Source organism: Brassica rapa, chromosome A04 (genome assembly GCF_000309985.2).
Source record: "Brassica rapa cultivar Chiifu-401-42 chromosome A04, CAAS_Brap_v3.01, whole genome shotgun sequence".
NCBI classification, from domain to species: domain Eukaryota; kingdom Viridiplantae; phylum Streptophyta; class Magnoliopsida; order Brassicales; family Brassicaceae; genus Brassica; species Brassica rapa.
The window spans coordinates 3,620,311-3,634,794 of NC_024798.2; the positions used below are offsets into that span (position 1 = coordinate 3,620,311).

At 35.2% G+C, this 14,484-nt stretch overlaps 3 protein-coding genes and 1 pseudogene across 3 annotated transcripts; 2 read left to right on the top strand and 2 right to left on the bottom strand.

Annotated features, from left to right (window-relative positions):
• Positions 1-29: 29 nt before the first annotated feature.
• Positions 30-3,357, bottom strand: LOC103863241 (TATA-binding protein-associated factor BTAF1). Its single transcript, XM_033290009.1, has 6 exons — positions 3,302-3,357; positions 2,934-3,100; positions 2,722-2,816; positions 1,609-1,826; positions 1,458-1,512; positions 30-932 (listed from the first exon to the last, which is right to left on the bottom strand). The coding sequence occupies exons 2-6, from the start codon at positions 2,989-2,991 to the stop codon at positions 843-845; spliced, it is 516 nt and encodes a 171-aa protein (XP_033145900.1). The 5' UTR covers positions 2,992-3,100; positions 3,302-3,357; the 3' UTR covers positions 30-842.
• Positions 3,358-4,796: 1,439 nt separating this feature from the next.
• On the top strand, positions 4,797-7,884 carry LOC103863242 (probable sucrose-phosphatase 3a). The gene is made up of 8 exons (XM_009141002.3): positions 4,797-4,856; positions 4,957-5,259; positions 5,828-5,929; positions 6,026-6,220; positions 6,303-6,593; positions 6,740-6,926; positions 7,330-7,376; positions 7,468-7,884. Exons 1-8 carry the CDS (start codon positions 4,797-4,799, stop codon positions 7,555-7,557), a joined length of 1,275 nt encoding a protein of 424 aa, XP_009139250.1. The 3' UTR covers positions 7,558-7,884.
• Positions 7,885-8,155: 271 nt separating this feature from the next.
• On the top strand, positions 8,156-10,515 carry LOC103863243 (protein trichome birefringence-like 36). Its single transcript, XM_009141003.3, has 5 exons — positions 8,156-8,472; positions 9,190-9,361; positions 9,463-9,644; positions 9,747-9,896; positions 9,985-10,515. Exons 1-5 carry the CDS (start codon positions 8,156-8,158, stop codon positions 10,298-10,300), a joined length of 1,137 nt encoding a protein of 378 aa, XP_009139251.1. The 3' UTR covers positions 10,301-10,515.
• Positions 10,516-10,735: 220 nt separating this feature from the next.
• On the bottom strand, positions 10,736-14,472 carry LOC117133546 (annotated as a pseudogene).
• Between the last annotated feature and the right edge of the window lie 12 nt (positions 14,473-14,484).

The following is a 14,484-nucleotide window of genomic DNA, read 5'->3' on the forward strand; positions in this document are numbered from 1 at the left end:
CAATTCTCCATCTTCATACCCAAGATAAGACTGCAACGGTCTCTCTTAAGGAAGTATGAAGCCTTGGTTTCTACACATTTCACCCTTTATAGGGTATTTATTTTTCAAGCACCTATTGGTGTAAGCTTTGATTTGTTTTCGTCTTCTGTTTTTTTCTTTCCTCCGACAATGAGTTTGGAGATCAAACATTGAATTTATTTCAAGGATAAAAAAAAAAAAAAGAGCAGAAACAGCAGATGAAAAAGCCAAGTCAAAAAGCGTATTTACACGATTCAGACACTACAAAACCAAATTCGGGGGCCACAAACATTAGACCGGTCGTATTGGCAAAACTAAACGACTCGATGTCTAATCCATCCTCCAATCTCTCATTTTCTCCTTTGTAAGTTAAACTAATTTCTTCTTTACGACAACAAGTGGAGGAGGGAAAAAGCGAGAGTGAATGCAACCTCTTATCTGTTTGGAATGTCAAAAACTATTTGTTTTCCTGAATCGAGCTGAATCAAATATATATGTACACATTCCTGGTTTTGGCTATTACCCGTTAAGCTTAGCTAAGAAGTGGAAATTGCTCGCACATGTTTGATCAATAGTAATGATAAGAAATTAGTAATGACATCCATAAATTGCTCGCACATGTCCAGACCTGTCCCATATATCGTCAGAAGTCTGCTCAGATGCATCAGTCAAGTAAAACAAAAGTTTTGGTGCATAAGAGTCAACTTTACAAAGAACGAGAAGAACCAATAGTAATGATGTAATAATAGACTTAAAGAATGGCTTGGGCTGGTTTTCAAGAAATATGTATATACATACTAGCCTAGTATATCAGAACTCATGAATTACTGACCTAGACGTCGTCGGAGATTCTTCTTCTGAAGAGCCACTCGGTCCCTTGAATTCTTGGAATTGTCATTCAAAACGTCATACTCCTGCAACAATAAGAGTTTCTCCATAAACAGCTAATAGTTTGGCTATATATGAGTTCATGCTTGTTTGTGGCAAAGGAACTGCGACATATTTAAAAAAAAAACGGAAATGTGTGAGGAGAAAAATAGGTAAGCTATCATGTACCATCAAGTGATTGATTGTGTTGAAAAAGCACTTAGATTAGCTACAAATAGAGTAACAGAACTTCTTAAGGCAAAATAATGATACTAAACAGAAAAAAATCCAACAGAGTAGCGACTAACCAACATGTTTTCTTACGATGCCAAGAGAGTTAATTAAACCTAAAACACTTTTAAGAATCTAACCAGATTACCATCAAACTTTATGTTATTTCGATGGCTTACTTATTCCAAACAATTTATGACTGACAGAAAGGTAATTTCCACAAAGACCTTTGCCTAGTCCTAAAGACAAGACATCAGTGACACAATTACACAAAATATAAATCACCTGCAGTTATACAGACTGGTCAAAGACGAGTAGACACTAGTAAATGATAAAATTACCTGTCCACCAGATGCCAACAAAGCGCCAAACTCTAAAACCTTATTCATCTCGAAGCTGTTAGCACATGCCAAAAGTTAAGGACACCGGGCGACATTAATATGACCAAGACATCAAAAGACATATGTATTGGGTAACAGATCTATTTATAACCTTCTGAAGGGAGCATTTTCTTGAAGTTTGGACTGTAGATTGCCCGAAGCCACCACTTCATCTACATTAGCAGATAACCCAGCCTCACCCAACTTTGTTGCGAAAGAATTTAAGAGTTCACTCAATGAAGTATGCTTGACATTCAGAACAATGGCACCAATAGCATGAGAAGCAGCAACCCTTGTATCCCACTTTTTACTACGGAGGTAATGCAAAACCTAATTTCCGGAAAATAGAGTTATGCTAAATGTACAAATAGGAAAATCCAGTGTAAAGAAGAACTTGGCAGTTAAAAAAGAAGTAAAGCTAAACTATAATGCCAAGACGGAATATTATGAGATATATGATACCTAATAATGCAGAAGAAACTAGGTCTCAAGAAAACAAAAACAAAACCTAGCCTGAGTACATATATTATTTAATTCTAAAGACCAGATGTCCAAACAAAGCTTGAGCTTCAATCTACTAACATAAACTCTAGTACAAGTTAAACCCTGAAATAGGAAGGTGGTCACCCTACTTAAGATTTCAATGTAAAATCCCATCGGACTGCTCCAGACATTCTTTAGGAGCAGTATGGGGTAGACAAATTGTATGATGGGCATGCTCAAACAATGCTGAGCCTAATAAAAACGTATCATAACTAAGTGTCAAACATTAGAAGGAGCTCCTAGAGATCATAGTTGTGTATATAGCAATATGCAGCACCTTTCTCCAGCCGTGCACAAACTTGTGATAGACATTGGACAACCAGATAACACATCGAATGAAAGCTTTAAATTCACCACTAAATTGGAGATTTACAACTAATCCGGATCAACGAGTCCACTGAACAGATTGGGCAGAATATTAGGTCTACAAAAAAAAAATACTACTTGCAAAGAGAAGGGCATAACAAACATAGCTAACTTCCACAGACACTGTCAGTTATTTTTCCAAGAGTATATAACAATCAACCAAAGCCCTATATCTCTGTAATCAGATGCCCTAACCATACAAAAGTAAACCCAAATCTTTTATACTAGGTAATCCAGTATCCTTATGCATGAAGATAATCAATTCGGTAACGAAATCGTATCCTATTAATTATCGAAAATAAAGAAAACTTTATACCTTCCTCAAAAGAGAGCTCAAGTCCTGAGGATGAGACTTTGCAATGTCTCCGATCAGCCTGGCTGCAGTAAGCCGAGTGGTTTGTGTTGAACCAGCTAAGAAGAAAATAATAATCAAGGGCAACATATATAATTAGGATGCAAAGGCAATACAACGAGAAATACATTATCAAAACGAAGAAACGTCGTCACAAGAGTACTGTCCAAGGATACTGTCCAACAATGTAAGGAGACGACTGAGTCGCGAAGATTGTTGTTGCTGCTGCGCCATGATGGCCACAGTGAAGAAGAAGAAGAAGACGATGACAACAAGAGTGAACCTCTCCTCTTGGCTTCACTTCCACATCCAATCTCATCTAATCACTTTGCGATAACTAACCCTACGATACACACACTACGTATAAATCATTCACGCAAAATCGAATCAGCTATTCGGAAATTGAATATCGAAAGCCTTTTTTTTTTTATAGTTATTCGATTTGCTCGGGATAGCCGTTTGTCATCGTCATCCTCGTGTGATTTTTCTAGGGAAAATTCGAGGAAGAAGGAAAAGGAAACAAATTAGGGTTTAGTGTTGTTACCTGGTTAGGCTGCGAGGTATTCAAGAGCAGAGAATGCTTGTGCTAATATATAATGCTGGTTGGTTGGTTGGTTCCTTCTTCTTCCTCCTCCTCTTTTCTTTTAGCGCGCGCACGAACCAGAAAAAAATTGCAAAATACAAAAACAAATAATTAAAAACAAATTCGGGGAAAACACGTTCCTTTTTCGTCCGTTGGGAATAAAACCGTTTTTCTCTGTAACTAAAAAATAATAACATAAAATTCGAAAATTGCTAACTAATATGTTCAAAATGTTACTTTTAGATTTTTTGTACATTTTAATAAAACATATTAAATTTATATATATTGTGATTTTCTTTTTTTCTTCCATATTTTAAGCCAATAATAATCTAATAAATACAATTAAATTTTTTGAAATTTGCAATAAATTAATAAAACATGTATTAAAATACAAAAAATAGATCTTTTTGAAACCATTTTTTTTCTCTAGAATATGTAATTTTATGAAACGGAGTATGTTGATGCTTGATGACAGTATCTTTAAGTTGAGTTTAGTGTTTTGATTATTTAAAACTAGAACTGAAAATGATTTTAAATAATCCTCTTTCATTCCATTTTTAATAATCGTTTTCAATTTGTGTATATAAATTAAGAAAATATTTAATTTTTTATATTTTCAATATAAAATATCATTACTTATATATTTAACCATATTTCAACCAATAGAAAAATATATATGAGATTAAATTAATAAATGTGTTTTGAAATTTTAAAACAACATCTATTTTATAACAAAAAAATCTCTATAAAAATAATTAATTTACAACGGAGGGAGTATATGAAGAAGGTGATCAATATATATATATAAACACATCTAATTTAATATATTGTTTTTTTAACTAAGTTAATATATTGTTCTACTGATTTCGAATGATTCAGTTTTCTTTATATTCTACTTGAGGACAATTTCAATATCATATGCCATGTTGCTCCTCCCTTTCGATGTGTCTATGTTTCTTGAGCCTCGTCATTAAGTGCTGCTCGCTCAGTATATGGCTCTCATCTTTCCAGTTCGGGTTAGTGTTTTCTCATGTTAATGTTTCCTCTGGTTTTGGCATGATATCTTCAGGTTCAGTGTCGTTTGTTGCTTGTGCATGGTCTTGGCTATGTAGCGTCCACTCCCCATAGGCCATAGATGTTTTTTTCATTTTTTTCGTCTTCGTTTCACCAATTCCTCTAGTGACAATCATTTGGATATAATATAATAAAAAAACAACAAGTTATGACTAATAAAAACCCTAGTCTTATGAATATAATAAAAAAACAACAAGTTATGGCCAAACGTATAAATCAACTCTTGTTTTTATATCACCAGCAATGTTTTTTTAATATAGTTTTTAGAAACCTGTCCTGGTATATAAATGAAGTCTTGTTACATTAAGTCAAAATCCCAGAGAAGTGTTCGAAGGGGAGAAAGCAAAGAACAGAGCAAAACATATCTAGCTTGTGAAAAACGATGGATAGGCTTGATGGACCACCACGTCTCATACTAGTTGCTGATCTCGACTGCACGTTGGTATGTTCCTGATTCATCTCAAAATACTTCTGGTTTCAACAATCATTTTTAAAATCATATATATACATTATCATTTACTGTATATGCCTCAAATGCGTAGGTTGATCACGATGATCCTGAAAACACACATCTCCTAAGATTTAACGCGCTATGGGAAGCTCACTATCGCCATGACTCATTGCTTGTTTACTCCACCGGAAGGTCTATGCGTTCTTACTTGAGCCTAAGGAACAAGAAACCGTTGCTGACTCCGGACATCGCCATAACTTCTGTCGGTTCTGAGATTGCATACTGTGGCGAGTCGATAGTGTTTGATGATGTTTGGGTGGCTCGTTTGAGTGAAATGTGGAACAGAGACATTGTCGTCGAGGAAACTTCTAAGTTCTCTCAACTTGAGCCACAGGTATATACTACAATGTGTTGCCGTGTGAGTATTTGATATAATAGTCCTTGCTGCGTTGACTTTGACTTTCTGTTTAAGGTGAAGAGAAGCATCTTTTTAACATTACAATGTGTTTGGTCTGTTGGCAAAGATAGTTGTGTAGAAGCATTAACAGGGCCGAGCACATCAGAATGAAACATTCACATTGCTCTCAAATTCTAAAGAGATATTATACATATCATATTCTCCAAACTGTTGAATTTTTTTATATTAAGATTAACATAAAAATGTTTATGGTCCACTAAATCTCAGAACCGACCATGAGCATTAACCAATTTTGTTAGGATATATTATATAGTTAATTTAGACAGTTGTTATGGTCTCTATATTATCTAAGGGTTTCTGAATTGGAATAAAGGCATATGTATAGATGAAGCTGGTTGGGTGTAGTCCACCATACATATATGGAAAGTTCCTATTTTTAGTATATAACGTTAGATCTTGATGCCAGCTTCAGAGTTTTGCTTTGCTCTTTGGACACCCTGATTTGAATTTCTATGTTGTATCTCTTGCTGAATCTGTTTTATAGCCAAAGAGGAGTCAAGAGCAGCACAAAGTGAGTTTTTATGTGGAAAGAGAACATGCTGTGGAAATAATGAAGGTTCTCCCAGGGATACTAATGGAGCGTGGGGTGAGACTTTTCTTTGTACCCCTCATGTGAATTTTAATGGTTATTCTTGTCATAGATTGTTCCTTTTGGTGCCGATGATGGTGAAATTCTGTATAGGTTGATGTGAAGATGGTTTATAGCAACGACTACGCTTTCGATGTTTTACCAGGAGGGTCTGGCAAAGGAGGGGCTCTGACTTATCTACTTGAAAAGTTGGAGAATGAGGGGGAGCAATCTTCTAACATACTTGTTTGTGGTGACTCTGGAAACGATGCTGAGCTTTTCAACATTTCTCAAGCATATGGTGTAATGGTTAGTTTCCTACTATTTTTTTTTTAAGTTGGAACATACTTGGTTGCTCTCTTGTAGTTGTGATGATGTTTTACTGTTTAAGGTTAGCAATTCACACAAAGAACTATTGCAATGGCATGAAGAAAATGCAAAGGACAACCCAAATATAATCCTTGCGTCCGAGAGATGTACAGCTGGCATCATAGAAGCCTTGCAAAGGTTTAATTTGGGACCAAGCGTCTCTCCAAGAGATGTTTTGGATGCTGAACGTTTCTACAAGGAGATTTTGGATCCTGCTCATGAGGTGGTTCAGTTTTATTTGTTGTGCGAGAAATGGCGATGTGGGGAGGTGGAGAAGTCTGATAATTACTTGCAGAACTTGAAATTACTCTCTGTAAGATTGCTTCTTCGTTCTTAGAAATGCTTCAACAATGTATTCATTTTGACAATTTAAGTGTTCAAATCAATAATATGAAGATTTCCCCCTTGCATGTATTGTATATTAATTGGCTTAGTTGTTGTGCTTTTGCAATGTTTCAGAGTCCACTTGGTATGTTTGTACATCCGTCTGGAGTGGAGAAATCGATACATGAATGGATAGATGATTTGGAAAATTTACATGGAGAAGGCAAGGAAAAGCAGTTTCACATTTGGTTGGATAAAGTTTCGTCTTCTCGAATCAGCTCAGACACATGGATTGTAAAATTTGACAAGCATGAGTTATCTGGTAAGAAACTAGATCTTTAAGTTACCATTTCAATAATTTCTCTTAAGATATAGGACCAACCCTTTGAGTCAAGTAAACTTCAAACCTTAATCCTTGTTGGCTTTGCCAAATTACCAATCACCCTTGTCATATTATATTATGTCCTGCTAATTCATAGATTCTATATGTGCCTAGTCTGAGTGAGGAAATGATTTAGCAAACACTAGTCAAACTAGGCTCATCTAACTGTTCTTGATGTGTTTATTACAAGTCAACTAATAGTAGTAGATTTGTAGGAATGTGTTAAGGATTTGTTTGATTTTTGTTTCTTGAAGATAATTGAAAAGACGTTGATTTGCTTGTTTTAGAAGTTTGCTTCCATGTTCTAATGTTTTCGGTCTTACTTGTTTTTGGTTGTATTCAGATGGAAAAGTACGGTCTTGTTCCACAAGAGTCTTACTGAGTTGTCAGGTAAACCTTGATTCATGGTCCTTTTTAAGTTTCCAAACAAATTAGTAGACTAAATACTGAAAAACTGAAAATGAGGTTTAAATTTGAAAAGGATGAAAAGCAAAATCTGACGTGGATGCACATCCACCAATCTTGGTTAGATGATTCCTGCTCAGATGATCAAGAAACATGGATTTTCTGAATCCGTACTGTGACATATTAAGATGATACCTGTTTGGTACAGAAGCTAACCAAAAGAGCATAGTGTTTGTGTTATGTATTGGCTTCATGAATACTCTTTTGCATATCTTGAAAAGTATAAATAAGGAAGACTGTGCCCTAATTGGTACGTCTTTGGATCACAATTGGTTTGTTTAGGACCCTTTAGGTCTCTACAACAAAACCATACACTTCTTTGGTTTATGTAGATAACTCTTGGTTTGCTTATTTTTCATTTTTTTTGTCTTCGTCCACTTCAAGAAAGAACTGGTTTGTTCCTTTTCTGGTTTACATGATTTGTTTTGTGCTATATCGGTTTGGTTTGGTTTTCTTAACCACAACGCGATTACTCGCGAATCCCGCCTCGGATACTGTAATTCTAAAAAGGATATGATGGAGATAAGAAAAGACGCAAGTCACGGAACATGATTCAAAGCATTAAGTCTTGTCTTAACTACTAATTACCACACTTTCCGTAATTAACGCCTTTTCACTTTATCCATCTTTCTCCTTGCTACCATCTTTATAGTATTTGTTCTTACTCCAAGCTCACTCACACTAGCTCAGTCAGTTTCCTCCAAATGGCTACCTTACACACTCGAGTCTTCTTCCTCATTTCTATACTCATACTTAGCAAGAAAGCATCGTCGCAGCTTGATGAGCTATGGCTGGTCGGTGACGATGATGATGATCCACTCAGGGCGTTGCAGACAAGGCATGAAAGAAGAGAGGAGAAATGCGATTACTCACTGGGGAAATGGAGCTACGACGAAACGTACCCGCTCTATGACTCAAACTGTCCGTACCTGAGCTCTGCGCTAAGTTGCCAGAGAAATGGAAGGCCTGACTCTTATTACCAAAAATGGAGATGGGTCCCTAAGTCTTGCTCACTTTCAAGGCACACAACCACACTATACTCTCTATTTTTCTTTTAACCAGTTTAGAGGCTACTATCCAGTTTAACCAACCCTATATTTTTAAGAGTTTGGGGGTGTGCATTTGATCTCTGCTCTGTTCAACTAATTAGTCTTTAGCCCAATTGAACCTTTTTTTAAATTGGACTAGGTTTGCCTATAGACAAAAATACCAATTGACAGATATACTAGTATCTATAAGAAAACTCAGTATAATTATTATGTTGGCTCCAAATAGTAACTACATGGGACTAAATGGTATATATATAGAAAATAGATTAATGTTTTCATTTCTCTACATTGTAGTAAACTAAGGTTAAGATATTATAAATTTGTGTTCAAATTTTTTGAAAATAAGGTTAAGATATTATGTTCTAGTGATTTACTTCTTAGCTAGTTTTCCAAACATAGTTTTTAACCACAATTTGCAACTTTAGGTTATAATATTGCTCTAAATAGTAAGTGCATGAGGACTAATGGTAAAAGATGATTATAATACAAATAGAAAATAGATGAATGTTTTCATTTATCTACAATTTAATAACCTAATGTTAAGCTATTATGAAATTGTGTTTAAAAATTGGAAATAAGGTTAAGATATTATGACTTAGTGATTTACTTCTCAGCTAGTTTTTCAAACAGATTTTTTTAACCACAACTTTTGTTCTTACAATCACTCTAATTATGAATGTGAGGTTTAGGTTTGACGCATTGAAATTTCTGGGGAAAATGAGGCAAAAAAGAATAATGCTGGTAGGAGATTCAATAATGAGGAACCAGTGGGAATCTCTTGTCTGTTTAGTACAGTCTGTGCTTCCCACTCATCGTAAGAAGCTCACTTACAATGGTCCTACAATGTCTTTCCGTTCTCTGGTAACAATCATGTCCCTTTTTTTTTTTAACATAAATCTCTTTTTGGATCACATTTACATAATTGGTTAGTACAAACAACTAATAAGTTTGGTTACTTAAAGGACTTTGAGACATCAATTGAGTTCTGTTGGGCTCCTCTGCTTGTGGAACTCAAGAAAGGAAGTGACCGTGAAAGAGTGTTACATTTGGACTCAATAGAAGACAATGCTAGATATTGGCGAGGTGTTGATGTTCTTGTGTTCGATTCTGCTCACTGGTGGACTCACTCTCAGAAGCGGAGTTCGTAAGCCATCAACAAAACCTTTATCAGCTTTGGTTTAGATGCAACTGATTAAATATATAACATTAAAGTTTTGACAATAACAAAAGTTATGGATGATTTTAGGTGGGACTATTACAAAGATGGGAACAAGCTTTACAAAGCTATGAACCCAATGGTTGCTTATGAGAGAGGACTAACCACATGGGCTGAATGGGTTGAAATTAATCTTGATCCATCCAAAACCAAAGTCATTTTCCGCACAAGCTCACCAAGGTCTACTACTTCTCTTTCTAATCTCATAACATTAAATACATGAAAGCAAAGTTTGATCATGTACACAAAAAAACTGTATCTTTGGCAGAGAGAGTGGTCAAAAGTGCTATAACCAGAAACACCCATTGCCTTCTTCTAGCGAACCACACGTTCCTCAACAATCGAGAGTGTTGAAAAAAGTGCTTATGAAAATGAAATACAGAGTGTATTTGCATGACATCACAACAATGTCGGCGTACAGGAGAGACGGGCATCCATCTGTGTTTAAGAGAGCAATGGGCGAGGAAGAGAAGCACCATCGTTTCGCTGGACCTTTGCCAGATTGTAGTCACTGGTGCTTGCCTGGTGTCCCAGATATCTGGAATGAGATGCTTTCTTCAATTATCTTAACCAAAGCTGCATGAGTTATGTGTTTGATTTACTCATGGTGGTGCTTGCATTAGTTATGAGTCTGTTTTTGGAAAGGGAAGTCAGTGGTTTACTATATATAAGTATACCCATTCCAAACTAAGAACCTAATAATTAATCAAAGACAAGCAGCTCAAATGCCTTTAAGCATGTGATGATAACAAATACTTGAACTTGGCATGTTGCAGCAATAGATGATAATAATAGTGCACCCTTTGCATTTCCCTCTGGCAATTTATGCATCAGTACAATCACTATGGTTTACTGAATTTGAAAAACTCGAGTATGGTTAACCGTCACACAAAACGTTATTTATCCATTTGTTTTGCCACTAAATGCATATTAAGGTCCGTTTATAGCACAACTAGTGGTATTCCGGCGCTACGCGCCGGGTCCGTATGTTTTTTTTTTACATGAAATTACAATTTATTTTATAGTTTCAGTAAAGAGAATATGTTCAAAAATATGAAAATGAAAATATGTTTTAAGAAAATTGTATTTTTTTGATCCATTTGATACTGGTTAGTACCGTAGTGCACTACAAGAAAACATCGGGATACTGAGGGAAAAAATCGTCGGTATGTCGTCGGAATAACGTTATTCCGAGGACATACCGACGAAAAAAGTCCTCGGAAATAACTCCTCGGAAATTCATAATTCCTCGGAATTCCGTCGGAATTTTCCGACGGAATTCCGAGGAAACAAAATTCCGAGGAAACTCCGAGGACACAATGTTCGTCGGAAGGTTCCTCGGAAAATACCGAAGGAATTCCGATGGTCCAATCCTCGGAAGTTTCGACGAAATATTTCTCGGAATATTTATCGGAAAATTCCGAGGGAAGAAAGTTCCTCGGAAAATTCCGAGGAACATTTGTTCCTCGGAAATTTCTGAGGAACTTTCTTCCCTCGGAATTTTCCGAGGGAATTGAGTTTCTCGGAAAATTCCGAGGAATCCTTTCCCTCAGACAATTCCGAGGAACTTAATGTTCGTCGGAATTTACCGAGGGATAAAAGTTCCTCGGAATTATCCGAGGACCTCCATTCCCTCGGAATTTTGAAAAAAATTTATTTTTTTTAAAAATTATTTTTTTTTGGAAAAAAATTAAAATTTTTAAAATTTAAAATTAAAATTGAATAAAACATAAAATAAAACATAGTAGATAATATTCAAATTTAAATAAAACATTCAGAGTTTTTGGAAAAAAAAAACTACGGGTCTTGAATGTTCGGGAACGTCTCGTTCGGGTACATCCTCTTCATCATGTCCATCATCTGCTCGTTCAGCCTCTTCTGGGTCTCATAGCCCGCCTGTTGAGCTGCCATCTGAGCCTCCAACGCAGATATCCGATCATCCTTGTCCTTCAGCTGAGCCGTAAGAACTTCTGGATCAACATACGCATGTGGTGCAGAAGAAGGAGCAGCCGACCGGGAGCGACGACCCAAACCGACCAAACGTCCCTTTTTCTTTGGAACCGACTGAAATATAAATAAAACGAAGTTAAGATAATTTAAATTGATGATAAAATAAAAATCAAGAAATAATTAAATTGAACTTTTAAAAAAAAAAACTTACCGATTCAACGATTTCGTTGATTCGAACCCGAGACAAGTTGGTCGAGGCCGTCGAATCGTCATCATCGGTTTGAAGCTGAGACACTTCGTCATACACCTGAGTCTGGACCAGGTCGACCACGTCCCTCACAAGACCATCATCAATCTGGCCGGTCTTCTTGTTGGTATACGCCCTTTTCATAAGGGCGAGATCATCAACTGGGTGGCCTTCATTTTCTTCCGCCTTGAAAAAAAATAAATTAGACAAACATTAGAGATTTGAAAATGCAAAAAAAATAAAATTCTGAAACTTAAATAATTGAAGAAAAAGCGGTTGAGCTTACCATGCGATCCGCCAGAGTGGCAATAGATTGAGCACCCAAGTTATGCTTGTAGATGCCCTTTCCTTTACGGTCGCTCCTGCGGTTGTTGGAGTTGGTGGAAGAAGTTTCTTTCGTCTCTTCTTTATCCCAATGCGCACACAACTCCTTCCAGACCGTGCCGTTCATCGACTTTGGGACCTTTTAATTTAAAAAAAAAAAGTTTAATAATTTTAAAAATAGTTTAATAAATTAAAAATTGTTAATAAATTAAAAACTACCTTGTTTACTTCCCACTTCTTCTTCCACTCGTACATCTGCTTCCCATAGTTGTCCATAACTTTATGGACAAAATGGTGATAGATAGAGAGCGTATCATCGGCATTCCAGTTGAATTCTTGCTGAAATAGTTTAAAAATAGTTTTTAAGCACAAAAATATAATAGTTTAAAAATTACAAAAATCGTCGTTTTAATAAATAAAAATAGTTTAATAATTAAAAAATAATTTAATAATTACAAAAATAAGTTTTAATAATATTTAAAATGTCTAATAAATATATAAATTAGTTTAATAATTACAAAAATAAGTTTTAATAATATTTAAAATGTCTAATAAATATAGAAAATAGTTTAATAATTACAAAAAATAGTTTTAATAATATAAAAAATATAATTTAAAAATTAGAATACTTACCGCAAACTGCTGAAACCACAGATGCTGCTTCTCGACAGGGAAGTGAGTGAAAGTCGGATGTCCGCTGTCGAGGGCCGAGTACATCATACGGTTGATCCATGCGCTGATCCCGTTCCCGGATCGGTTGAACCTAACAAAAAAATAAATTATTAATAAAAAAATAGTTTAAAAATTAAAAATAGTTTAAAAAATAAAAGTTTAAATTACCATGTTTGACCATGTCCATGTGGATACTCAGTGAGATAGGGAAGATGGTCACGACCGGGCTGTCGAACCAACTCCGCAACCCTCATCACTCCCAGAGGACCAGGTGCAGCAGCGGGACCAGGAGCGGGTGCAGCAGCGGGACCAGGAGCGGGTGCAGCAGCGGGAGAGGGAGCAGCAGGAGCGAGTAATGGAGAGGGAGATGTTTGGTATGAGCTGTGGGGCGAAACGGAATCCTGAACATGGCTGGAAGAACCCCGAGACTGGCTCCCCATACCACCCCGGCTACGACGCTGGCGAGGCCGGATCTGATCATCATTAGACCTGTAAATTAAAAAAAAACATATTTAAAAATTAGTTCTAATAATTTTAATTAAAAAAAACAGTTTAAATTAAAAATAGTTTAAAAACATAGTTTTTAATCACAAAAATATAAATAGTTTAATAATTAATAAAAAAGTTTTAATAAATAAAAAATACTTTAAAAATTTTAAAAATGTTTAATAAATATATAAATTTATATTTTACATATAAAATACAAAAAAATGTTTTTAAATATTATATAAATGATTTTTAATCTTAAAAAAGTTTTATAGATTTTAAAAATGTTTAATAAATTTATAAATCATTTTTAATTACAAAAAAAAGTTTTAATAAATAAAAATAGTTTAAAAATTTTAAAATGTTTAATAAATATATAAATTTATATTTTACATATAAAATACAAAAAAATGTTTTTAAATATTATATAAATGATTTTTAATCTTAAAAAAAGTTTTATAGATTTTAAAAATGTTTAATAAATTTATAAATGAATTTAAAATGCAAAAATAGATTTTATATACAAAAAACGTTTTCAATATATATATATAATTTCAAATTCGATTTTTATAACCACAAAATTGATAAAACTAAAAAAAAAATTCAAATCAAGTGAAATACATAATCAAACTCCATTTTACACAAATCTACCATTCACCCTAACAAAATCTATAAATCTCATTCCAAAATCATCAAATCTACTTAAAAACCATACAAATCTAACCTAAAAGAGTGGGATAGGGTTCTTACATGATTATGGGGGAGGATTAGGGGAGAATCGCCGGAAAAACGGGAGAGAGAACGGTGGAATCGCCGGAAATCGCCGGAATCGCGAGAGGAGATGTGCAGCGGCGCGGAGAGAAAGAGAGAAATGGGGAAGAAGATCGGGCTCGCCCTAATCTTATGAGGCGTCCGACGGAAAATATCCGTCGGAATTTCCTCGGAAATATTTTATACTTCCGTCGGAATTTCCTCGGAATTCTATGATTCAATTTTCCCGAAATATTTGGCGGCTTCGTTTACCCGGTTAGATGAAAATATTCCGACGAATCCAGTTTCCTCGGAATACCCTCGGTAATCTCCGAGGAA